General features: G+C 37.3%; 1 protein-coding gene across 1 annotated transcript; it reads left to right on the top strand.

Annotated features, from left to right (window-relative positions):
• On the top strand, positions 1-26,883 carry zmp:0000000521. The gene is made up of 5 exons (XM_087241778.1): positions 1-107; positions 6,625-6,666; positions 7,603-7,850; positions 21,092-21,325; positions 25,542-26,883. The coding sequence occupies exons 2-5, from the start codon at positions 6,647-6,649 to the stop codon at positions 25,745-25,747; spliced, it is 708 nt and encodes a 235-aa protein (XP_087097904.1). The 5' UTR covers positions 1-107; positions 6,625-6,646; the 3' UTR covers positions 25,748-26,883.
• The last annotated feature ends 1,106 nt before the right edge of the window (positions 26,884-27,989 follow it).

Below are 27,989 nucleotides of genomic sequence, written 5' to 3' on the forward strand. Positions count from 1 at the left end.
GTAGTCTAACGCAACCGTACCAGGTTGTTGCCTGACGTCTGAACGAGCATTATACATGAGGATATCTGCAGAGGGAAGTCCATTATAGACATGAAAATAGAAGCCAGGTAATCTCGCATTTCTTACAGTTTATGCTAAGACACACGTGCACGTGGGAATATGAGTATGAAGGAGAATAAACCGCGAAGGTGAAGCGGTTGCGCAAAGGACAGAAATGCCAGCGTTTTATAGCTGCGTTGGTGGTTTTCATGTGACGACCCGCTTTTGTGTCTTTTTATAGATTCTAGACACTCATTTACTTGCATTATTAATGTCTGACATGGCAGATATGACGTGAAGGGTGTGTAATCGCAGATATGTGTAGCTACAACACATTTTACGCATATTATTACTCTGAAAATAAGCCGGCCTCTATCATGCCGCAATATTACGGACGTCTCATGTTCTGCGGTGATTTGACATCAACTTTAAGACGATTTTAAACGACAAACACATGAAAACATGCTGCAGGGTCCAAGTAATTATGCAACACTGGCTCTGTTGGGTCACTGTCCAATCAGAGGCCAGATTAATGTGGCTACGAAATAACAAAAGGGCAACGTGGCGTCACATATGCAACATACGTTTGTTTACAGTGTTGTACCATGTGAACAAATGTCGCAGAATTAGCCATAGGACTGAATTTAGTTGCCAAAATCATGTGGTCTACCATATGATAACACTCCCATTAGTTTCTTTACGCTGAAATGAAAGTATGACAGCAATTATGTGTGTGTTTGTGTTGTTTCTCGTAACCCTCAAACATCCCTTATGCTAGTTATGACATGCTAATTAAACTTATTTAATTTTAAAGGGTAACTATTATGCTAAAAATCATTTTATAAAGGGTTTAAAAACAGTTGTCTGCTTGTAATGTGCGAATATAGGCATTCTCTAATTATAACACTCAATCAATTACATTTTTTTATATCACACTTAATTAAACCGTCTGCGGAATCATTTTTGATTTACATTTTCCTTTTGTATGTGTCATTGTACTGGGAAAGCCCTGCCAATTAGTGACCACCTCTCACTCATTAGCATAGACAGCCCTGAGTGAGAAGCAGCCGTCTGCCTTTAGAGCTTTCACCTGCTGAAGATAATGCCAGTGACTAAGGGCCTACTCACACTATGCCATCCGTACCGTGCCCAGGCCCGTTTCCCGGATGGTTTGAGAAGTGTGAGTGCGCTTAATCGGGCTCAAGCACGGTTCACTTGGCCGGCCCTGGCCCGGTTGGAAGAGGATGTGCCTGAGCTCGGTTCACTTGGGCTGAAAGCGAGACGTGACTTTTTAGGCACTGTTTCATATGGATTTATTAATAATTCTTACTGTTCAGTGAACGCAAACTGCCATAGTTTATTAAAGACGCAAACCCCTCACTGCACGACAGCTGCGCGCCTTTAGCAAACCTCCTCATTCCTGCAGCACGAGGGCTTTATGATTGTTTATGACCGGCAAAAGTGGCGGATCTGTTCGGCGAAATATCTGACTGCGTGTCACCGCATCCCTAAGGACTTTTTGGCAAAATATTTGACTGCATATCACTTTATATCAAACGACTGAAACGATATAACTAGAGAAATCTCCACTGCACTTCTCACTGAACAGCGCAGCATCGATGACGTAAGCGTGCCCAGGCCTGATTGTAGTGTGAGAGCCGTCGGGGAGACGGGAGGGGGGACAAGCGTGCTTTGGCCCGGTTCGAGGCAACTGTACCTAGTGTGAGTACGGCCTTAGGGAAACGGAATATTAAATGAGAAAACAGTGGGCGTGGCTTGTTTTTTCAACTGCGAGCTGATTGGATGTCGTAAAGTAGGCATTCTATTCAGAAAGATCTGGAAAAGGGTTTTGGGAGAGTTATTACAACCTATCAGACTCCTCCTCCCCCTCACTATTTCTGTTTGTTGTCAAAACTGACAGATATAGGGATGTGGTTAAGTATGTTAGCCACGCCGAATTCCTAATCTGACAATTTAACCGAAAACAAACAGGAAGTGCATTTTTCAGATTTCAATTAAAGATCACAAGAGCAAACAATTTTTTTTCTCTTAATGACATGCACAGAAGAGTTCAAAAACTAGCAATGTGAGCTAACAAAGTCAATATGGTTAGTTTTGATTTCACGTGTACTTTAAGTTAAATATATATATATATATCAGGGCTCAAAATTGCGACCATTATGGTCGCATATGCGCCCGAAAATTAATCTATGCGACCTCATAATATATCTGGGAGCATTCGTGCGACTGCAGATAATGGTTGTAGTGCGACCTGTTTTGATTTTTTGTAAAAACGTGCTGAATCGCTCTTCCCTGCCGCTATATTGGTTCATATTAGCTGTCAATCACTCAAGACTTTCCGCTGTCAGGTGACAGGGAAGGAGCTTTTATGACCACGGGAAATGCAAACGGCTGAAGAGTAAAAACTTAAAGCACACAGGTTTGCAAACCCCACCTAAAGTTGAGGCGCAGATGAGAGCGATCATGACACGTCACGTGGTGAATAATGATCCGCCAGCTGTGATCAATCGAGTACGCGCTTCTTGGAGAAGGTGCCCGAATCTCCATGCGTTGCATTCACTGCGTGTTCAGCGCAAATGTCCGCTAAAAGTCAAATCTAATACTGTACATATCATCGCCAAAGAAGCTCGCCTTTACTAAGTTTACACTGAAACTGCGGCTCATAACAAAGACCGGTATTGTGCCGATGGTTAGCGCAAGAATCCTGCTCTGCCTGCTCATAAATTGGGTCGGCTGACTTGCCAGCTTTTCCACTAACACAGAAAAATGAAGATCAGCTCAGACTGAACCTTTAAATTAACACAAACTGAAACCAAAACTTTTAAAGAGTGATAGAAGTGAGACTTTACTTACTTTCTCTTGTCTATTCTTTTTTGAGGTGTATTTTATTTTTATATTTATTTACTGATGACTGCTTTGCAGCTTTCATTATTGAATTTAATGATTTATTATAATCTTTTGTTTGTTTTGTAGCAGAAATATTATTTATTAAATTGACATGCATATAAAAACAGCAGTACAAAATAAATATTTCTTACTGCAATGCTTCATTTTTGTTTCATGCAAACTATACAATTATTTTTTATAAAGTAACAGACTTTTTTTTATAGCAGATAACCTACATTCATGCACATTCAAGGCAGCATCATAATGAGAAATGGAATTCATTGTTACTATTATTGTCATTTTCATCATCATTAATATTCCATAGCCAAATTATTAGCCTAATTATTATTATTCCATAGCAATAATTCCTAATTATTTATTTTGGAATTATTGCACACAAATATCAATGTCCTCGCAGCATTAGTTAGATAGTTGTTTCTGGTTTTTGTCAGTCCTATTAATGTTGTTTTAAAATACAATAAATCCCTTAAAAAACAATTTGCAGCTGTGCTCATTCATTTTTGGTGGGTGCTCCTAATTTTTTTCTGGTGCTCCTAAATATTTGACGTTGGGAGCACCGGTGCTACCAAGTAAAAAAGTTAATTTCGATATATATTACGATATGACGTCCGTTTTCTCTTATTAGTTGAGCTGTTTGCACGTGAGCTACGTTCCACCTGCTGTCGCACGTGAGTTCAGATTGCAGCAGCAGTAATGTTAGCAGACCAAGATGAGTGGAGCTGAAATAGAGAATGGCCCATCCTCTCAAAATAAGACGTCTGGCAACATTTCGGTTGTACAGTCATTGCTTTAGACTCGTCCGCTTTTTGACACGCATACTGAGACAAACATAGCCGAAGTTTTAGTCTTCACAGTGATTTACATACTTTGCACAGCGACATGAATACCTCCTAATGGTGTTGAAAGAGTCACATACTGTATTTATAAGGTACAATTCACCCTAAAATATCATTCTGTCTTCATATAATGATGTATTGGCGGCCGCAAAATCACACATGACGTGAGCTGACCGTGAGCTGTTACTACAGACAGCGGACTATGCTAGACGCGCGCGTATGGCAAGCCGTTTTAGCATTTAAACCTGTTCTGACTATCCATAAATATATTTAGAGATATCTCTAATTATATTTTGACTAGTCATACTTATAATTCGTCTAGTCAGAATGACATTTAGAGATATCTGCAATTACAATTGTACTAGTACGAAATCAGATTGGAGATATCTGCAAATATATTATGACTAGTCATATTCCTCCATTGACTTCCATTGAAAAATATTTGCAGATATCTCTAAATGAGTTTTGACTAGTCACAATTGTAATTAGAGATGTCTCTAAATGAATTTAATTAAATATGAATTAAATATATTTATGGATAGTCAGACTCAGAACAAAGGTTTAAATGCTAAAACGGCTTGCCTTACGCGCGCGTCTGCTTCAGTGAACAGAACCTGCAGGTTGTGACTAATAAAGTAGTAAACAACATTCAGTTTGTGGAACAGAGTGATCGTTCAGGAGCCGCGTGGGAAGTATGAACAGCACTTAGCAGTGGAAATGAAACCGAAAACGTACACATTATTTAAACAATCATATCGCATTTTAGAGTTATGATTACGACGAGCATTAACCCTTTTGAGTACAGAGGTACACAAAAATGCACGTCAACATGATACACTTGATAGCGCCGACATTAGCGACGCCGAAGAAATAGTAAACCTGCCTGAACTGCTGAAAAGAGCCACGACTGTCCTGTGTAATGAAAAGACGGCCTCCCTGTCACTCATCATGCCCAACATGAACACAGCCATCCATAAAAACCTCTCAGACAGATACACATAAGTTCAGGATTATCTTAAAGAACTGCTGATTACCTGGAAATGTGGATTTTTTTTTGCACACACAAAAAACGCAAGTGACCAAGCAAAGCCTTAAGCTCTTACTGTTAAATTCAATTGAATAGAAAGCTTATTCTTTGCACCTTTACTTAAATTGTTCCTTAATTTTATCTCTGTCATTTCAATAATATTTTTAAAGAAGTTTTTAAATTGTTTTATTTTCTAGAGACAGGCCTGTTTAATTTATTTTCTTAAAGAAGGTTCAGTTTAACAAGTTGAAACAAAAGAAATACATAAAAAATAGTTTACTTGGTAAAATTTGCATTTCAGTTAAATTTTCAATTTTTATTCCAAATATCGTGATACATATCGAATCGTGAACATTATATCGTGATACACATTGTATCGTGAGCTGAGTGTATCGTTACACCCCTAATATATATATATATATATATATAAATATATATATATATGTATATATATATATATATATATATATATATATATATATATATATATATATATATATATATGTATATATATATATATATATATATATATATATATATATATATATATATATATTAGGGATGTAACGGTATTGTAAATACCGTCATACCGCAATATAAATTTTTTTCGATATTACCGAAGTCGCATGACTCGGTAAAACTATAGGTCTTCTGAGAAAATTTGCTCAGGCGAATAAAGCGAACGGGGCCCATGCTTGACCATCATCCCTTGCGGTCTGTTGTCGCTACAGATCCAGTAATGCGGAAATGGAGTGTGCTGCTAGAAGTGGGGATGAAAAAGAGCTGAAAAACTCTAAAGCGGGTGTTGTCGCCGCGCGCGTACTGAATAGCGGTGTTGTCGCACGAGTTCTTATCAGCTGTGTTGTCGCGCGAGTTCTTGTCAGCTGTGTTGTCGCGCGAGTTCTTGTCAGCTGTGTTGTCGCGCGAGTTCTTGTCAGCTGTGTTGTCGCGCGAGTTCTTATCAGCTGTGTTGTCGCGCGCGTACTGAATAGCAATCTGAACAGCACACTGTTCAGATTGATGCAGACATGAGACCTCTATCTTACTCATGGTTTGTCCTCTCAAGTGGGGGAAAGACAATGCACAACGTTACCCACTGCTGTCAACCTGGGCTAAATCATATCTCTCTTGTCCCAGAAACCTCAGTCCCAAATGAGAGGGTTTTTTTCTGTTGCAGGGGACATTGTAAATGCCCAGAGATACCAGCTTTTACCAGATTATATTTATATGATAATTTTCCTTTAAACCCATCTCTATCTAAGTGAGTGAGTGATTAAATGTTGAATGTGATGAGTTTTCAACAATACTAAATTGAAACTTAATTTTTTTTACATGGTTTAATATTTTTTTGATATTAAAATTGAAGTTCCTGTTTCAAAGCTTACAGATAGATGGCTAAATTGTATGTCATTGACACTTTTGGCACTTTTTGGAGTATTTTCATAAGTTTTGTTTTTCCTGTAAATGATTCAATAAATACCGTACCGTGACATTCATACCGAGGTATTACCGTACCGTGAAATTCTGATACCGTTACATCCCTACTATATATATATATATATATATATATATATATAATTTAAGTGTAATTTGGATAAGCTTGTGAAGTTAGTGAAATGGCTCATTTTGTGAGAGTATTTCAGGATGTTTATATAATTAAAATTATACAGTTAACACTTATATGTTTATTATTTTAGGTTCTTTTTTTAACAGTTTGAAAGAAGACATTACAAAAACAAAATAGACAAAAATCGTAAAATTTACAAGTGATTTTTTCATTTGTTTCTCTTCCAGGTGTGTTTGAGGCTTTGGAAACATGTCCAAGAAAAGGGCCAGGTGAGCAAAGACAATGGACACTTTTTTTTAACGATCTTGGCGCAAAGTCTAAAGCTCATGGTGCAAAACCATTAAAGGGTCATGACACTCCCCACTTTCGGTTCAGGTTTACCTTAGATTTTTTTCAAAAGATGCATCCTAATGGCTCCACGAGCTAAGGGCAGGAGTGGGAACAGCAGAGGAGAAGGAGGGGAGCGAACAACTGTTGTCAGTCGGCTCACAAAATGAGACAAACTGTGAAGAGACCCATGAGTTTATAGTTTACAAAGTTAAAATACAAAGAAATAAACAGTAATTTAATGCCCTGCTATATTTTTGGTGGGTGCTCCTAAATTTTTTCTGGTGCTCCTGAATATTTCCGATTGGGAGCACCGGTGCTACCAAGTCAGAAAGTTAATTTCGAGCCCTGTCCTTCAGGGACAGAGCAGCCAGGCACACAACACGCCACGTCTCACACCCATCCATGGTGTATCCAGCTACAAATGTTTTTGCATGACAATTCTCAACTTCATTGTGAAGATGGTGTCAACTGCATTCAGAGACCAGTTAATCATATCCACAATTCCTTATTGTTTGGAGAGCAGAGCAAGGACAGCCTCAGGAATAAAAAATACGACGAGACAGGAGGAGCACGCCTGGAAAGATAGGGGAGGGAGAAGGAGAATATGCGACCACCTTCGTCGAGTGCCAAAGAGCACATTTAGTGTTTACCAGAAAGAATCCATACATTTAACAAATCAAATCTATTTTTTAGTTACTAATTTTACCACCACTTTAGAGCACAGTATCTGTTGCATTATCCATATGCATTTGATATCATCTAAGTGGACAATGCAGTGCCATTTAGAATCCATCCAATAATAATCATCCACATTAGAGGAGTAAAGCAGTCCTCCTCAATGGATCTGATGTTTTATCTTTATCTGTTCTCTGCAGGAAGCGCAGCAGCGGCGAACTAAGCGACAGTCTCACTCCAGATCCTAACAACCTGCTGGGCCGCCGCATCCAACACAGCTGGAGGGAGAAGGGGGCGCTGACCAAGTGGAAGGGCACCGTTCTGGACCGGCTCAGCGTCAACTCTTCGCTCTTCATGGTCAAATATGACGGATTCGACTGCGTTTACGGCATCGAGCTCTTTAAGGACGAGAGGGTCTCAAACCTGCAGGTTCTCAATGAGAAAGTGGGTGAGTAGGTGGATCTGTTTTTCTGCAAACAGGAAGCCGGCCGGTGACAGGAAATAGCATGTGTGAAAGGATGAGCAGCTATTTGCTGTATTTATAGAGTATGAACATCATGTACTGAAGTGTTTGGAGTGAGAATTTACTGTTTTTGTTCAGTGAGAATTAGTGCTGTCAATCGATTAAAAAAAATTAACTAATTAATCGCACTTTTTAAAAAAAATTAATCGCGATTAATCGCATTTAAAAGACTGAAACTTGTAATTTTGGCTATTCAAGTGTAAAATTAATGTAAACGCAAGACAAATACTGTTTAAATTCAAAATATAATGCATTATTAGAATTTTTGTTTAACTTGTAACAGATTTCTTCATGTAATCTTCATACCCACAATAAACCATCAAGATCCTGCCCTGACAGACATATTAAAGCCATTTGAATTTCAAAACAATCAATACCAATAAAGAAAACATTGATTTCCATTAAAATTGCCAAAATACAGGAATTGCAGATATGGAAAATTATAATAATAATAATAAAGTATTGAAAATCTGTGCATGCTCTTGAATAGGTTTACCAACTCCCAATCTTTAAAAGCACAAAATCCATTTATAGGAAATAACGAGAGTTGACAAATTAAAAAAACTACTTTTTTTATTTATTTATTATTAAAATAAAATTATAACCCACACTGGAAATGTGGGTGCCTGTGTGTTTTGAGGGGGCCTAATAAACAATGAACATGACAAAAACCGCCTACTAACGCACACAGTTAATGTTGATTAATAAAATAAAGATAAATAATAAAAGCAATGTGTCAGAGACCCTAAAAAAATGTTTAACTCAACAGTGAAACATCAAACGTAGCTAACAGCTTTTACATTGTCAATCAAATGAACCTAAACAATTAAAAAAATGCAACAAATATTTGTTTGGGCAGAACTACAAAACTAAATGTAAAAAAAACGTTGCTTAAGTTGCACACCAGTTTGGTCATGTATAAATATCATTATAATATCCATATTGTATAAATATTATTGTCACTATAAGCCTACATCATCGATCAAAAACACAATGTCATGATATCTCATGCGCTTGTCTTCTGAACGAGTGCATCTTAAAATACATGAATGACCCCTCATAGAGCGTGAGAAGCGGACATTCTTTATCATTTGTAAAATAAAGACTTGCAGGTTAAGGAAACAGCATAGGAATTTGCCACGGCCGTGGTGCAGATTAAGTTTAAAAAAGTATATGTATATGGACAGATAGGTAACTAGATAGAATAGACAGGAGTATATTGATCTGTGCCCTGCTGCAGAGTGCGCCTGCTCTCCCGCGGCGCGAACCAGCGCGTAAGAAACAGGCGGGACTCTGTGCTATTTTGACGAATACACACCAACGTTACACAGAGCCCAACATGGAAGTTTGTGATTGGGTCAGCCCAATGTCAATAAAGAAAATAACCAATGGGCTGAAGATTATGTCACACGGCGGCTCTGTCCGGAAAAGAAACATCTCACTTTCAGAGCGTGACAGCTCGCAGCACCGTCAATCACTCAGGCAGAAAAACATGACAGTCTGCTAAGTGTTTTATGGGCCGATCAGATCATAAGCAGATGATCAGCCCGGCCCAAAAAGTACGTCGAAACAGCGGGAATGCCGGGTCTGCCCCAGGCCACAACAGGAAAAAATAAAATAAAAAATGCGTTAATTTTTTTTAACGCGTTAATTTTTTCAAATCAATCGCATGCGTTAACGCGTTAATTTTGACAGCGCTAGTGAGAATGCTTTCAACTGATCAGAAGTCGTGCATGAATTTTTGCACAAAATACAGTGGGGGAAATAAGTATTGAACACGTCACCCTTATTTCTAAAGGTGTTGTTGACCTGAGATTTTCGCCAGATGTTGGTAGCAACCAAAGAAATCCATATATGCAATGAAAGCAAGTTGAAGTAGTTTACAAATGAAGTTATATGTCAATAAATAATACAATGAAGTCAATAAACTGATGCTGGGAAAAAATATTGAACACATGAAGAAAGGAAGGTGCAGTGAAAGCCCAGACAGCAGCTATAATCACTCAGCAGTTCTTCAGCAACCCTCTGCTCTTCCTCAGTGTAAATGAATATCAACTGCTTCAGTCCAACATACAGTAGGAAACTTACAAAATATCTTCATGGAAAATTATGGCTGTAGCCCCTCTATATTTTTATTCGGCCCCCCTAAAACTTCTTCTATTAGCTCATAAACTGTAGACCAAATTTTGTCTCTGCCCCCTTTATATTTGATATGAAGACGGCGGCAGAATCCGGATCCTCCCCGACTTTTGTTTTTCATTTAATCAGCAAATCACAGCTGCGCAGAGCGAGAGAACGAGGTGTGTGTTTATCTATAAATTGTTATAAAATATGCTTATTTGGAGTTATGCTATGAATACACTTGTATACCTTGTACCCCAATGTCATATAGGAGCTATCGGATTACCAATCTCCCTTTTCCTCAGTGCTCACCTCATAAGCCGCCTTTCCACTGCACATGACATTTGGACACGACTGTCGGAATACGCCCCCTTGTGGCAGCCGCACAGTATTTTCAGTGTTGTCGTGCACTACGGGGGAGAAGCTGATTCTCACGGTGTCCGAAATAAAGGAGGGCAAATGCAAGAGCCTTTATACTCGTGCGTTTACATGATTTAATGGATGAATGAGTACTAGAAACTCAAAGACCGCTAAAATATTGAAGGGAATGTGGAGAAAACATTAAAAATATATATTTTTATTACTTTTTTATGTACATTTATGAACAGAAGAGTTTTTTTTTTTTAAATATAGACTTTTTTAATTTAAAAAATAACCAAATAAACTCCTCTATTTCTCATCTCGCGCACACGGATCTGCTTGGACAACAATGGAATACATCATATCTGGTCGGCAGGTAGCATACGGTCAAGTCGCAGGAGTTCAAATATTTTAACGGATCCGCAGCTCAATTCGGATCCGAATTTTCCGCATACGGAGATGATCGGAACTCAGCGCAGCTCCCGGACTGCTCTCCATTGGAAATGAATGACTTCCGGTCTGTCGCTTGTCGTTTGTCGTTTGTTGTGTGCAGTGGAAAGGAGGCTTTACTCACAGCTGTTTCCTCCAGTGAAAAGTGTAACTCTTAACATTTTACTATTTTAATTTCAAAATGAACTACCTTTATAAAACACATCACAGTGCATGTGGCATTATCTACACCACAGTCATGCACAGAAAGGATTAAACTCAGTAACAGAACCACTGTATATATTGTCAATAGTCAATATATATATATATATATATATATATATATATATATATTATTAATTAATCGTAAAAAGTTTGCGATCCCGATTCGACCCCCTAGACGATCTTAATCCAGTATTTCTACTATTCTGTCAATCATATTTTCAAGTTCAGGAGAGAAGAAAAGGCGGCCGCACGAGTCTTTTCATTGCTTCACATACGTTGCTCAGTGACATTGACACCTCCAAATGATGTTGAAAGAGTCACATACTGTATTTATAAGGTATAATTCACCCTCAAAATGTAATTCCTGTCTTCATATAATGCTGTGTACGCGGCCAGAAAATCACACGTGACGTGAGCTGCTGACCGTGAGCTGTAGGGCAGGTGCGCTCTACTTAATGATAGACGCGCGCGCGTCTCCTTTAGTGAACAGAACATGCACAGTCTGTGAGTAACAGGTAATACAGTTGTAAATAATATTCAGTTTGTGGCACAGAGTGATCTTATGGGAGCCGCACGTGAAGTATGAACAGCCCTTTAGCAGTCAAAATGAAACCGAAAGTGTGCACTTCATTTAAATGATCATATCACATTTTAGAGTTAAGATTACGACAAGCATTTGATAAGTTTTTTTTTTCATAGCGAACAGAGTTGTGCATGAAAATAAATGTTTACAGTGTCAGTATAACTACTCTAGCCTATTTATTGTTGAATATAACCTGATAATGACAAATTATTTTGCCAGTGAATTAAATGGTCTTATAATGTTGTCAACGACAGATTGCAAGCACATATCTCAAACATAATAATTTAACATCAGAATTATTTTAGGTAGAATAGAATTATTTATAGAAGCCAGTAGACTGACACATAATATTATTGTTTATTACCATATGTTTGAGAAAAAAGAATTTTTACTAATACTAATATCTACAGATATATATATATATATATATATATATATATATATATATATATATATATATATATATATATATATATATATATATATCACGTCATAATGTCATAATACCTATACGCCTGATAAGCGTTTTATATTAATGGACAACGCACAGATATTAATGTTTCACAATGTTTTAAACTGCATTATTTGAATCTACCAAGCTAAGTTTACAATGTTTACGTTGCTCTACTTGCATTAAATCTAAATCCCAAATATCAGAAATGAAAACAGATAGGTAAGATTAATGTTAGTTTTAATGTTATTGATTAACACACTTGACATATTTCATTAATTCATTTTCCTTCTGCTTTTTCCCTGGTTAATCACAGTGGAATGAACCGCCACTTACTTAACAGATGCATTTTTAACTTCAGGTTGTTTGTGTAATGTGTTTTATGTTTGATAAAATAATTTCTAGATACATATTTAGTAGGGATGTAACGGTATTGTAAATACCGTCATACCGCAATATTAATTTTTTTCGATATTACCGAAGTCGCATGACTTGGTAAAACTATAGGTCTTCTGAGAAAATTTGCTCAGGCGAATGAAGCGAACGGGAGGTAGCGAAAACTACAATTCCCATCAGCCCATGCTTGACCATCATCCCTTGCGCTCTGTTGTCGCTACAGATCCAGTAATGCGGAAATGGAGTGTGCTGCTAGAAGCGGGGGTGAAAAAGAGCTGAAAAACTCTAAAGCGGGTGTTGTCGCCGCACGAGTTCTTATCAGCTGTGTTGTTGCGCGAGTTCTTATCAGCTGTGTTGTTGCGCGAGTTCTTATCAGCTGTGTTGTCGCGCGAGTTCTTATCAGCTGTGTTGTCGCGCGAGTTCTTATCAGCTGTGTTGTCGCCGCACGAGTTCTTATCAGCTGTGTTGTTGCGCGAGTTCTTATCAGCTGTGTTGTCGCCGCACGAGTTCTTATCAGCTGTGTTGTCGCGCGAGTTCTTATCAGCTGTGTTGTCGCCGCACGAGTTCTTATCAGCTGTGTTGTTGCGCGAGTTCTTATCAGCTGTGTTGTCGCGCGAGTTCTTATCAGCTGTGTTGTCGCGCGAGTTCTTATCAGCTGTGTTGTCGCGCGAGTTCTTATCAGCTGTGTTGTCGCCGCACGAGTTCTTATCAGCTGTGTTGTTGCGCGAGTTCTTATCAGCTGTGTTGTCGCCGCACGAGTTCTTATCAGCTGTGTTGTCGCGCGAGTTCTTATCAGCTGTGTTGTCGCCGCACGAGTTCTTATCAGCTGTGTTGTCGCGCGAGTTCTTATCAGCTGTGTTGTCGCCGCACGAGTTCTTATCAGCTGTGTTGTTGCGCGAGTTCTTATCAGCTGTGTTGTTGCGCGAGTTCTTATCAGCTGTGTTGTCGCGCGAGTTCTTATCAGCTGTGTTGTCGCGCGAGTTCTTATCAGCTGTGTTGTCGCGCGAGTTCTTATCAGCTGTGTTGTCGCCAAGTTCTTATCAGCTGTGTTGTCGCGCGAGTTCTTATCAGCTGTGTTGTTGCGCGAGTTCTTATCAGCTGTGTTGTCGCGCGAGTTCTTATCAGCTGTGTTGTCGCCAAGTTCTTATCAGCTGTGTTGTCGCCAAGTTCTTATCAGCTGTGTTGTCGCGCGAGTTCTTATCAGCTGTGTTGTCGCGCGAGTTCTTATCAGCTGTGTTGTCGCGCGAGTTCTTATCAGCTGTGTTGTCGCATGCGTACTGAATAGCAATCTGAACAGCACACTGTTCAGATTAATGCAGACATGAGACCTCTATCTTACTCATGGTTTGTCCTCTCAAGTGGGGGAAAGACAATGCACAACGTTACCCACTGCTGTCAACCTGGGCTAAATCATATCTCTCTTGTCCCAGAAACCTCAGTCCCAAATGAGAGGGTTTTTTTTCTGTTGCAGGGGACATTGTAAATACCCAGAGATACCAGCTTTTACCAGATTATAGTTATATGATAATTTTCCTTTAAACCCATCTCTATCTAAGTGAGTGAGTGATTAAATGTTGAATGTGACGAGTTTTCAACACTACTAAATTGAAACTTTATTTTTTTACATGGTTTAATATTTTTTTGTTATTAAAATTGAAGTTCCTGTTTCAAAGCTTACAGATAGATGGCTAATTTGTATGTCATTGACACTTTTGGCACTTTTTTGGAGTATTTTTATAAGTTTTGTTTTTCCTGTAAATGATTCAATAAATACCGTACCGTGACATTCATACCGAGGTATTACCGTACCGTGAAATTCTGATACCGTTACATCCCTAATATTTAGTGATTTTTCAACTAATAACACTGTTTTGTCCTGATAGGTGGATTTAGAGGTTTTTGCAAAAAAAGGCACTAGTGGATTTAGCTGGTTTTGACGCAAAAGAAAATCAACCTTGTTAAAAACCAAAGAATTGTCTGAAGTGACATTTATAAAAATAAAAAAAAAGTTATTTTATTTACCAGCTAATAACCTTTTTAATACCTAGAAAATGAAACTGCTTAACCTAATTATAGGAGTCTGATAGAAAATGCTCATTTACAAGAAAAGAGGACTGATGGATTCAGAGGGTTTTGCATCTGAGCTCTTCATATATTGTGCAGCCCTACATTTAAGTGTTGCAGATATTTTTCCACATTTCATCTCTCTCTTTGTGCATCATCTCTCTTCACTGCCTTAAAGGGGATGATTTTTCTCCACAGATGGCGGCTTGTCGAGTATACGAGTTTTTCCTCATACTGCGGTGCTGCTGCTTTTTTTTTTCTTTTTTTTCTTTTTTTTCAATAATGTGCACATCTGTTCCCCAGTAATCATAATGACATTAAAGCGGACGGAAGGGGAAATGAACTGACTAGCAAAGCACAAACTAAAAGACAGTGAATTGGGAAATATCTTGCTATGATGATGTTTGCTGTTGAAATGCCGAAGGCTGAATATCACATGCATAGATTTGCTCTGTCACAATTGAGAAGTAATGACAATGTTGCACAGTAGGGCTGCAAAATATATTGTTTCAGTGTCGATATATTGCAATGTGCACATTCACAATAGTCACATCTCAGGATGTGCAATGTTGATTTGGGATTATAGATCAGTCACACAATTGAGAACACATGAGGTTTGTGGATTTTGCAGAGTTTAAACCTTTTGATTGTGAGAGTTTTACAAGTTTAATGCATTTAGACACAAAAATACAGTACTGTTTATAAGTTTTAATAAAAATTTATATTTTTTTAAGGATTTATGCAATGAAGATCATGTCATTTTACATTTGTTTTTGTTTTTTGTTTCTACCTGAACACTGTTCAGGTGCTTTCACACCTGTGAATCGATTCATTTGTTCCGAAACAGGGATTAATTGTTACATTGTTGCTCTTTGTTCTTGGTGCGGTTTGCTTTCACACGGCAAAGTTTCTAAACGAACCAAAAACGCTAAAACAAGTCACGTGAGAGTAAACTCTCCTCACATTGGTCAGAGTTTCAGGGTTTATTTGCAGAGTCCCGCTTAGCTGTCATGTGTCCTTATTTTAATTTATGACTATGAGCAATAAGACATCAAAAGCGAAAAGCTGCGCTTTAATTTTGAATGGTGACACCCACAGACGTCATCAAATATAGAGCTGAGGTAAGACTTTATCATTCATAGCCGTTGGCTAGAATTATGCATTAAAGGGCCATGAAACCCCCTCGTTTCAGCAGGGTGCTTTTTACACCTCTGCTTTGGAAAAAGTCAGAAAAGTGGGCATGTCCAGCTTTGTTGGAGGAAGAAAAGAGGCATGGTGTGTGGCTGTTGACATGGACATCTGTAGTCGAATTATTTGCCAAATTATTAAATGGTGGACTTTAACTGCAGTTTGGCTCTTTCATTCAGGGAATTCATTCATGCCCCTCGCGACAAACAAGATATTTGATTCGAGGATCTGCTCTAAGTGTGTATTTTATGCAATGTTTGATACCGCACGGCGAATGAGAGAAAAAAACCCTCCGCATTTCCCGGAAACTTAGATGCACACGGCAGGTAGTGTCAGAAAGCCACGCGTGTTATTCCGGTCACAAAATGCAGTGAAAACCCTACACGAGGTTAAAGTTTGGTTGTGGTGCTAACACTCTGTGTAATAGTTTGTTCGATACGAACAAACTGAATAAACAAAGAGCACTGGTCGCTCACTTACCAAATCTGTAGAGACAGGACAATCACCAGCAACTAGAGCCGCATCTTTATTAAGAGAAGACAAGCGAATCCGGATCTCAGCGTTTGTAGATGAGAACAGCTCTCAGGTAAACAAAAAATCCTCCTTAGACACGTAAGTTATTGTTGTCGAGCGTCGCGTACACTGTTAATCCACACGTGACTCCAGCTGAGCTCTCACAGAGAGAAAATGAAAACGAAACTTAACTGCAGCAAACTATAAAAGCAACACTTCACGCTTGTTTTGCCAACACAACGTGCCGTCTCTGCCGTCTAAACACTGTGACAGTAATGAATATTAATGAAGTTGCACAATAGAGCGCGCTGATTGGTTTGAACCAAGCCTTACTCATGCATTAATGTATCACACTGTAAGACGTAATAAGACTCACTCTGGCACAGACGTCCAGTCTGCACGCTGGAATACACGCTATTATGTCTTGACCGTGACGCAGCTTCAAAAATTTGTTTCAAACCGGAAGTACGAATTTGCTTGAAATAACGCAAAAACAACCAATTTACACTTTTTAGTGAAATATAGGTGTCCTAATAGTGTTTTTAGCAGTGTGGGACACATATACGACTGTCAACAGCTCAAAAAATGTGTTTTTGTGTTTGTGACCCTTTAAAGGAAACACATTATAGAGAGAAATAACAGATAAACTGCAGGTCGGTCAGATTTCCTAACGGATAAACAGCTCTTGTTAATAGTTCAGCATGCTTTCACTTTCGTCTTTGAAATAAAACGCACATTTACTGGTAAAATGACCAGCCCTACTTATTTTCTTTTCATATAGCCGTATACAGTATATGCCTATGACATATCCATGATACACTGTGATATAGCCGGGCTCGGATCGTATCGCTTTCTCACTACAATCGATCCACTCCAGAGTTTGTTTCAATTGAGCCGAGACCACCTCATTCAGGCAATCTCAGAGCGATTGTTGTTATGATACGGGTTCGAGCCGATTGCTGAATTCACATATGCCAAACGAACTGCGCTAACTGGGCAAACGAGACCGGTTCAAAAACAAAAGTCTAGGTGTGAAAGCACCCTTAGACTCCCCTTAAAACCATGAAGCACTGTTTTTTTTTACTTTTATCTTTGCTCTGTTTAATTTATATATGCTTATTATTTATTATATTGTATGCAAATGAAATGCACAATCGGAAGTGTTTGGGTGTTTCCCAGTGATGGGTTGAGGCTGGAAGGGCATCTGCTGCATAAAACATATGCTGGATAAGTTGGCGGTTCATCTCACTGTGACGACCCCTGATTAACAAAGGGACTAAGCCGAAAAGAAAATGAATGAATGAAATGCATAATCATTAAACATCTCAATCAATCTAAATTGATGAATTCTTTCTCTTCAAGTTATCTGGTGAAATTATATTTATAAATCGCAATGTATACCGCAGAAAAAAATATCGCAATGTCAGATTTTTCCAATTTCGTGCAGCCCTATTGCACAGCATGGAAAGCAAATGTGGGTTGCATCTAGAAAAAGATGCATATGCAATAGTGGGAGTGGAATTGTTCTGCTTGATTGTTTTTTTTTTTCTTTAACCAGGAAATTGTAAATAATACTGATGTAAAATGAAAATATCGCAATATTTGTACAGATAATTTGAATTTTTTAAAGTTTTTTTCTCTCTTCAAAAAACAAGAGAGTTTTCAAAATAAAAAAAAATATGGTACATTCATAACATTTTTAGATTAGATTAGAATATATTAGGTTAGATTCAACTGTATTGTCATTGATTACACATGTACAACTACAAGGCAACGAAATGCAGTTTAGGTCTAAGCAGGAGTCCAATAGCAGCAAGTGCAGGATTCAGGTATAAATTAAAAAGTGCATTTATAAAAAAAAACGATGGTCATATTTACAGATGGATGTATCATGAGCATTATATGCAGGTTGTATTAGCTATGAACAGAGATTTACAATAGCTGAATGTATGTACAGGTTGCTATTAACAATCAGGGTATGCTGATAGTTATGAACATAATTACAAATGTATATGTACAGTGTGTATGTACAATTCAAGATGAGTATGTGCAATTTTAATTGTGCAGATATTAATGAATAAATAATGCAGTTACAGTGTTTATGGGGAGTGTAAGTTATGAGGAGAGTGTGGGGGTGTATGAAGGGGCAAAAGAGATTTTAGTCGATCCATATTCTGTGTGGATCACTGTTAACTAGGGTTGGGTATCGTTTGGGTTTATTTCGATAATGGTGCTAAATCGATACTTTTAAAATGGTACCGTGCCAAAACGGTGCCTGAATCGATACTTTTAAGCCACAATATTATGGTGGATGACAAATAATTTTAATAGAACAATAATTTGAGTTTATAGTAAACATCCATTCATATTTTATATATTTGAATTACATTAATACATTTCCTTTGATCATTTGCGGGCAGGGGCCACTTGTACTTTTGGGGGCACATTGTAACATATATCACAAAATACTTATTCGAATTATTCAAAGTCATTTTTTTCATGCATCCCTCTGCAGTCTTCAAAAACAAGATAGTTAAATACCTTAAACTCAAAATAATCTTCCTTGTTTATTTATTTGACAAGTAACTTTGTACTGGTGTAGGAGATCACATTTCTAACATTCAAGTACATCAAGGTACGTTGTTGCACCTGTGAACTTTAACAGATAGGCCTACAGTTGACGTCAATTTATTTTGCCCTCCCATTTATTTAAAATAATGATTTTGAAAATTTTCACAGTGTTTCCTAAAAAAAAAAATATTATTCTGGCGTCATAATAAGTCATATTTCTTATTGTTTATTTCTTGAATAAAAGCAGTTTTTAATATAAAAAAATTAAGGTTGGTATTATTAGCCTCCTCAAGAAATATTTACTGTATGTTTTTTGATATACACAACAAATCAGTTTCAAAAATAATTTGACTAATAATTTCAACTTTCGTAGTTAACTGATTAAGTCTTTAAATTACACCTTAATCTGAATAAAAGACTATAAAATACTTAAAGGGACTTTGTCTGAATACAACTGTCTTGCAAAATAACTAGTAAAATGTTCTGCACTGACTGTCAGCATGCGGAAGATAAAACAGTAGATATTAGAAATGAGTTAGTTAAACTATTATGTTTAAAAATGTGTTGTAAATAAATCACCTGTTGAAGACGGAAATCAAAAATGAATGAAGGCAAAACTAAACAAGTTGAATATGACTTACATGAGCGTGACTGAAAACTACATTTGATCACTGTGTTACATCTGTTCCTTGCTACTTGTCGACTGTTTGTAAATTCATTTCCTAACATAAAACTGTGTACACTTGATTTCTGATTAATAATAGTCTCTGCCTAGCCGAGGACTTCCTATATTAAAAGTGTTAAAATCGCTATTACCTGTGTCAAATTGGGGATCAGCCTCTGGCAAATGCAGGGAACTAATGTGCGGCACCCTCACTGACAGAGAGAGCAAGTGCGCACGTTGCTGTGTTGCAATTCTTGCTTGTAAAATCCGCTTTAAAATCTTAGTTTAAGCAAGCTTGATGAATGCGATCATGCGTGTTGATCTGAAGAGTGTCGCCCACGCTCACCAAATGCGTTGTTTAAAATTAAATGTTTACATCTGGTGTGACAACGAGTACCTATTTGTGCCTTTGATGCACCCCTTTGATGCTCCTTACGTCCTTTGTCACAGCACCAGTGGCACCAAAATAAGGCACCGAAATTCATATGCTGATTTGATCCGGTACATACTAAGAGTCATGATTTTAAATCGAAATCGATCGAAATTCATGCTCAATTTCAATTATCGAATCAAAATATGGAATCGTAGATGCTGCCACGCCCCTATGTCACGCTTGCCAAGCGAAAAAAAACACGCAGACGCAGGAGACTCGTCGACAGAACTTAAACCCTCTCCTCTTTCAATGAAGTCGCCGGTGTGGAAGTATTTTAGATTTCCAGTGAGTTATGTTGACAACTTTCGTGTTGTTGAAAAAAAAAAAACTTTGCAAGCTCTGCTGTGTAAGTATTAGTGTTAGGCCAATAGACAACACTGGCATCGCAATCTTCCGCCCCGCCCCCATTGCAGATCCGCTCTCGAAAAATACACACTCAGGCCCTGTTTACACTAATAGGTCTTAGTTTTTAAACGGCATTTTATAACGATCCACATCCACAGTGGCGTTTTGCATTTCTGAGCAGCCCTCCCTACTCACTACTGCTGAAAACGCACATCACGTGACCACACACACACGCACAGATGCACACACATTGTCCTGCGCTCGAGACAGGGAGTCCAGGCAGTCGGCGGTTCAGTAGACTGCTTCAGTCTTTCACTTTCACGCTTGTACTTGGTAATTTTAGCGAACATCTCAGATACTGTTGGCTGGTTCCTGTTGATTGTGCACCTTTTTTACCGACACTATTATAAGGACACAGATCGCTGCCTATTCACGAGTCCCGCGGAAAAAGTGATTGACACGTGGCAATTATGTGTGTAACTTATCTTTATTCATTTACTGTATGATTTGTTTATGATTTTGTTTCATTTTTATTTTTTAAATCGAAAATCGAATCGAGCAGTGACTTTAGAATCGAAAATCGAATCGAAGATTTGGAGGATCGTGACACCCTTAGTACATACCGGTTACAAAGGTACCGGTGCTATAATGGCGTCGCGTTTCTGTACCCAACCCTACTGTTAACTTAAATTACAAAAAGATTTTTATACTTGTAGATTAATCCCAAATTTGTTGCGATAATGTGATCCGAACCAATGAGATGTGTTTATCCGTTTAATAATCTGCTTTCAGTAATCTTGCTTTCTTTTTACTATCTTCCAAGTAAACAATAAGATCAAGGTTCCTCATGACGCAGAGGAGCTGGTGGGCAAAGCGGTGGAGCATCTGTTTGAGAAGGAGGACGGAGAGAAGAACGAGTGGCGAGGGATGGTCCTGTCCCGAGCGCCCATCATGACCAACTGGTACTACATCACGTACGAGAAAGACCCCGTCCTGTACATGTACCAGCTCTGGGACGACTACAAAGACGGAGACCTGCGGATCTTACCTGAAGCTGGTGAGTAATCTAATGCTCTTACTTAAACCTTAGTTCTTTCAGTTTGAAGAATGATAGTGTTCTGATCATTGAATTTTGAAGATTGTTTTGCAATAGTGCTCCATTTTCATTGATGCACGTTGTTATTAGGGCTCTACAATTAATCCAAAATTCGATTTCGGCTTCTAACGATTATGAAAAAACAGTAATCAAGATAAAATGATTATTGCATCATATACCGCCCCCTTTCTAGTTGTACGCATTTGTTGCTCTGCAAAGCTCAGTTTCACATCACTAAAAGCATGTACTGTAATGTAACGTTTGCAGCACGGGATGCGCATCGTTCATCGATGTTCATTCGATCATTCATGTATTTAAAAGCTCGAATGAGACCGCATGCTGTTGTGTGTGTGCGCGTGCTCAGCCTCAGAGACGAGCAGAGCACACACATCTTGCGTCTTCTTAAAGGTGCAGTAGGTGGTTGTCTTCAGAAGCATTTGTTGTTGTGCTGGTTGAAAGTCTCTTCACAGTCTAATAGTGATGATTAAAGTAAATGATCTAAATGTATTTATATGTATTTTGGGTAAGGCATAAAACTAAAAAATATTCATCTAATTAAATAGAGTCGGACCGACATCTCTAATAATTCCGATAAGTAGGCCAAACTGTCTGTCAGCAAATGCAGATTTGAACAACTGCGCAGCCGTTTGTACGCAGCTCTGCCGACCGCTGTTGGTGCTGCGCGTTCATGAGAGAGGGCGCGCGCAAGATCGGTAAAAACCTGCTGAATCAAAACTTTAAAAACCTGAATCGATATTGGAGTTACTTTTGCACACTGGAGAAAGGATGAAACAATGGCTGAAGGATTTCTCTTAGACAGGGAATGTTCTGTTTTAAAACTATTTTAGCTTCACGCAAAGCTGATGTAACGTTCGATGTTGTTGTTACAAACGGGTTATATCTTCACAGAAGTGTTGTTCAACCACTAAAATCTTCAGGTGAAAGATAGGGCTATTTTCAGTTTCATAAGGTCCTTTTACAGCATCGATAATGTAGATTTTAATCAGTTTAACAACAAAACACAAGCAAATAGCGCTATTCCGCCTAGTCTCTCCCTATATTGTTTACCAGCAACTCTAAATATTCGCTCTGAAATAGCATGTCAGTTTAGCTTTCTCGCTGCCAGACAAGCACTAGTCACTTTAACACATAAGAGAGGGTTCTTCTTTTGCTGTTCTCATGTTTAAGGAGGCATGGCTCTAGAACTGTGATTCAGAGTTTTATGCTAAGCTGTTAGCATTGTGGAAGATCATCTACTGCACCTTTAATATGAGCACTTTAATTGTCAAATAGGTGTCAAAATGCGGTGTTTAGTGGTTTATTCATATTAACCCTCATTTATGTAATAAACAAACAATTTGAGAATCAGAAGACACGTGAAAGAGAAAACATAAACAGAACGGGACTGCTCTTAAAGTGACAGCGCGCAATATCCCTGCTGCCGACTGTTTTAATCATTAATTAAACAACAAAAGGACAAAATCCCTCTCTGCTCTTGACTCAAGGACTGCTGTAGCTAAAGTGTTTTTCTTACAGTGGAGATGCACAGTTTGTTTCATATTTTTATTCTATTGTATTTATTTCCCTTTCCTTATTTTTACAGGGGGGAAAATAACTACAGTTGAAGTCAGAATTATTAGCCCTCCTGAATTATTAGCGACCGTTTCCCCCTAATTTCTGTTTAATGGAGAGATTTTTTTTCAGACCATGTCTAAACATAATAGATTTAATACCTCATTTCTAATAACTGATTTATTTTATCTTTGCCATGATGAAACCACATAGAATTTTAGTAGATAATCTTCAAAATACAAGCATTCAGATTAAAATGCGATTCAAAGGCTTAATTAGGATAATTAGGCAAGCCATTGTGTAACAGTAGTTTCTTCTGCAGACAATCAAACATAAATATATTGCTTAAGGGGGCTTATAATATTGACCTTAAAATAGGTTTCAAAATATTTAAAACTTCTTTTATTCTAGCCAAAATAAAACAAATGGGCCTTTCTCCAGAAGAAAAAATATTATAGGAAATACTGTGAAAAAATCCTTTAATTCAATTATCTGTTTAAACATAATTTGGGAAATTAATCCAGAAAAAAACAAACAAAAAGCGCTCTGGGGTAAGCTCAAATGTATGGTCAGTGCTCTTTGGGTTAGGGATTCATCAAAACAGCAACAAGAATCAGTCCAAGGCACTCGAAAAAAGTGAAAAATTTAAAAAGCCTTTCTTGACATGGCTAAATCTCTAAAAACCTACGCGTTTCGGCAGGAGTCTGCCTTCATCAGGGTAACAGTGATCAGGTGCGTCTAGAGTCTCTTTTGAGTACTACGGTCACATGACTCATTTAAACATCTCAAATGGCACTCAAATAATTTAACAAGCAAAAGTCTACTATCATCATAAATTCGGCATAGAATTATTTATATTATTTGATACATATTATTTTTATATTATTTGTGCCTTGGACTGATTCTTGTTGATAATTTGGGAAATATTTATAAAAAAAAAAATAATTCACAAGAGGGCGAATAATTTTGACTTTAACTGATAATCGTTTTGAATAATCGTGAATACAGATGAAAACCGATGACCTTTACGGCCAGTCATTTCTGTTGAGCACCTGAAAACAACGACAAATCAGCGTTGTTTAAGACCGCACTCAACAGCGCTCAAATGTTGGCAGGAAAAATTTCAGCATCGATTGGTATCGAATTCCAGTATCATGACAATACTAATTCTCATCTACTTTTTTGTTATTATTTTTAAGCAATTCATTTAATTAAGTTTGTTTGTTTTTTAAGCAATTTTGAGATCAAAACTGTGACCAATCAGTTCCATCATTCCTTTTACATTATATATATACACACTCATTGCCACTTTATTAGGTACACCTGTCCAACTACTTGCGAAAATTTCTAATTTCAGCAACTCAATGCATTTAGGCATGTAGACATGGTCACGACGATCTGCTGCAGTTCAAACCGTGCATCAGAATGGGGAAGAAAGGTGATTTCGAACTTGGCATGATTGTTGGTGCCGGATGGGCTGGTCTGAGTATTTCAGAAACTGCTGATCTACTGGGATTTTCAGGCACAACCATCTCTAGGGTTTACAGAGAATGGTCCGAAAAATATCCAGTAACTGGGAGTTCTGTGTGCGCAAATGCCTTGTAGATATCCGAGGGGAATGGCCAGACTGGTTCCAGGTGATAGAAAGGCAACAGTAACTCAGATAACCACTCATTACAACCGAGACGAGCATCTCTGAACACACAACATGTACAACTTTGAGGCGGATGGGCTACAGCAGCAGAAGACCACACCGGGTGCCACTCCTGTCTGCTAAAAACAGGAACCTGGGGCTACAATTCACACAGGCTCACCAAAACTGGACATTGGAAGTGTGCTGCGACATTCGGCTGGTCGGGTCAGAATTTGGCGTTAACAACATGAAAGCATGGATCCATCCCTTCTTGTATCAATGGTTCAGGATGGTGATGGTGTAATGGTGTGGGAGATATTTTCTTGGCAAACTTTGGATCCATTAGTACCAACTGAGCATCATGTCAACGCCACAGCCTACCAGAGTATTGTTGCTGACCATGTCCACATATGACCACAGTGTACCCGTCTTCTGATGGCTACTTCCTGCAGGATAAAGCGCCTTGCCATAAAGCGTGAATCATCTCAGAATGGTTTCTTGAAAATGACAATGAGTTCACTGTACTTAAATGGCCTGCCCAGTCACCAGATCTCAATCCAAAAGAGCATCTATGGGATGTGGTGGAATGGGAGATTGGCATCATATATGTGCATCCGACAAATCTGCAGCAACTGCGTGATGCTATTCAATTTGTCCATCATCTATGCCACAAAGGATTAAGGCAGTTCTGAAGGCAAAAGGTGGTCCAACCCACCACTAGTAAGGTGTACCTAATAAAGTGGTGGTGAGTAAGTTAAAAACTGAAGAGTTATGTTTAATTGTAATATTCCTTAACATTACTTGTGCCACTGCATTTCTAATCAAGTAAATGCAGCCTAGAAAGTGTAAAGAGATTACTTTGAAATTTATTATAGTATTAAAATTACATTTAATTCATTATATTAGTGAAACAAGAACTTTTCAGTCATACAGTCAAGTTTACAGCGAAGTTCAATGTCATTCTTTCCTCAGAAAACAAACACCTGCTGCCCGCAGACAGGAAGCCCGGCGAGGAAACAGAAAGCCTTGTGGGTAAACAGGTGGAGTATGTGACAGATAAAGGCGTCAAGAGAACAGGCCTTGTCATCTATCAAGTTCCTGCCAAACCGTCTGTCTATTACATCAAATACGATGACGATTTCCACATCCACGTGTACGACCTGGTCAAAACCACCTAGAAGACCAAAACCAGACCAAACCAAGACAAACCCACACTGCTTCACCTCTCCATAGCTTAAATATCATCGCGTTTCATTGTACAGTTTGCCATGAAGGACTGGTCGCGGAGCTACTGGATGAAGCGTTTGTGTGCAGGGTTTGTTTGTCTTTTTTTTTTTTTTTTGTCTTGCTATCACTGTCGACAGCTTAGGATTTTTGAAACTGTGTATTTATACATGTGCATCATTTGGTATGTCTATAATCCCATAGAGTAACATTGATTCGCCCACAAACAATAGAAACAGTCAATATCGTTGCATTTACGAGATTTACATATACATTTTTATAAAAGGTTTTGAATTGTTTTGAAAATGGTGACATTATATATATATATATATATATATATATATATATATATATATATATATATATATATATATATATATATATATATATATGTTATTCTATGGGATTACAGACATACCAAATGATGCACATGTAAATAATAAACTATATATACACATGTGCATCATGTGTGTGTGTGTGTGTGTGTGTATATATATATATATATATATATATATATATATATGTATATGTATGTATGTATGTGTGTGTGTGTTTATATATATATATATGTATATGTATGTATGTATGTGTGTGTGTGTTTATATATATATATATATATATATATATATATATATATATATATATATATATATATATATATATATGTATGTATATATATATATATATATATATATATATATATATATATATATATATATATATGTATGTATGTATATATATATATACATACATACATACTTACATACATACATATATATATATATATATATATATATATATATATATATATACATATATATATATATACATATATATGTATATATGTGTGTGTGTGTGTGTGTGTATATGATGCACATGTGTATATATAGTTTATTATATACATGCACATAATTTGGTATGTCTATAATCTCATATAATCACATTGATTCGCCCCCAAAAACAGCAGAAAGGGTCAATCTTGCGGCAGTTTTGAGGTATAAATAGCCTATGTGTAAACGTTTGGTCTTGCGAGAGGTTTTAAACTGTAGATAGTTTTGACAAATAAAATGGTGAGACGGTTTCAACAGCATGTGATGCACATGTCAAAATTGTTTATTTATACATATGCATCATTTTATGTTTATAATCTCATAGAATAACACTGATTCGCCCACAAACAATGGAAACGTTCAATCGCTCTGTGTAATTTACATATAGATGAACGTTCAGTCTTTTCAGATGTTCAAACCACCATAAACGGTCAATCTCATTGCATTTCCTGAAATTTACATATGAGCATACATTCACATAAGAGGTTTTGAATTGTTTTGAAAATGGTGACATTGTATATATATGAAGCACATGTAAATATATAGTTTATTATATACATGCACATCATTTGGTATGTCTTTGATCCCACAGAATAACACAGATTCGCCCACAAACAATAGAAACAGTCAATCTTGTCGCATTTCCGAAATTTACATATGAGTTTATTAGTTTATTATATATGTGCGCATCATTTGGTATGTCTATAATCGTAAAGAACAATCCAAATTTATGTATGAGCATTTAGTCTCAAATGAGGCTTTGAAAATGGTGACAAATGGTGACATTGTATATATACATGATGCACTTGTGTATATATAGTTTATTATATATATATGTGCATCATTTGGTATGTCTGTAATCCCATATGATCACATTGATTCGCCCCCAAAAACAGCAGAAAGGGTCAATCCTGTCGCAGTTTTGAGATATAAATAGCCTATGTGTCAATGTTTGGTCTTGCGAGATGTTTTTAATTGTAGGTAGCTCCAATCAAAGACAGTGTTGACAAATTAAACGGCGAGACTGTTTATATGTAATGCATATGTCAAAATTGTTTATTTATACTTATGCATCATTTTGTATGTTTATAACCTAGATCATAGATCAATCGCTCTGCGTAATTTACATTTAGATGAACGTTCAGTCTTTTCAGATGTTCAAACCATCAGAAACGGTCAATCTTGTTGCATTTCCCGGAATTTACATATGAGCATACAGTCTCATAAGAGGTTTTAAATTATTTTGAAAATGGTGACATTGTATATATATATATATATATATATATATGTGTATATATGTATATATATATATATATATATATATATATATATATATATATGTGTATATATGTATATATATATATAT

Source organism: Danio rerio, chromosome 2 (genome assembly GCF_052040795.2).
Source record: "Danio rerio strain M-AB ecotype USA chromosome 2, GRCz13ab, whole genome shotgun sequence".
Classification (NCBI taxonomy): domain Eukaryota; kingdom Metazoa; phylum Chordata; class Actinopteri; order Cypriniformes; family Danionidae; genus Danio; species Danio rerio.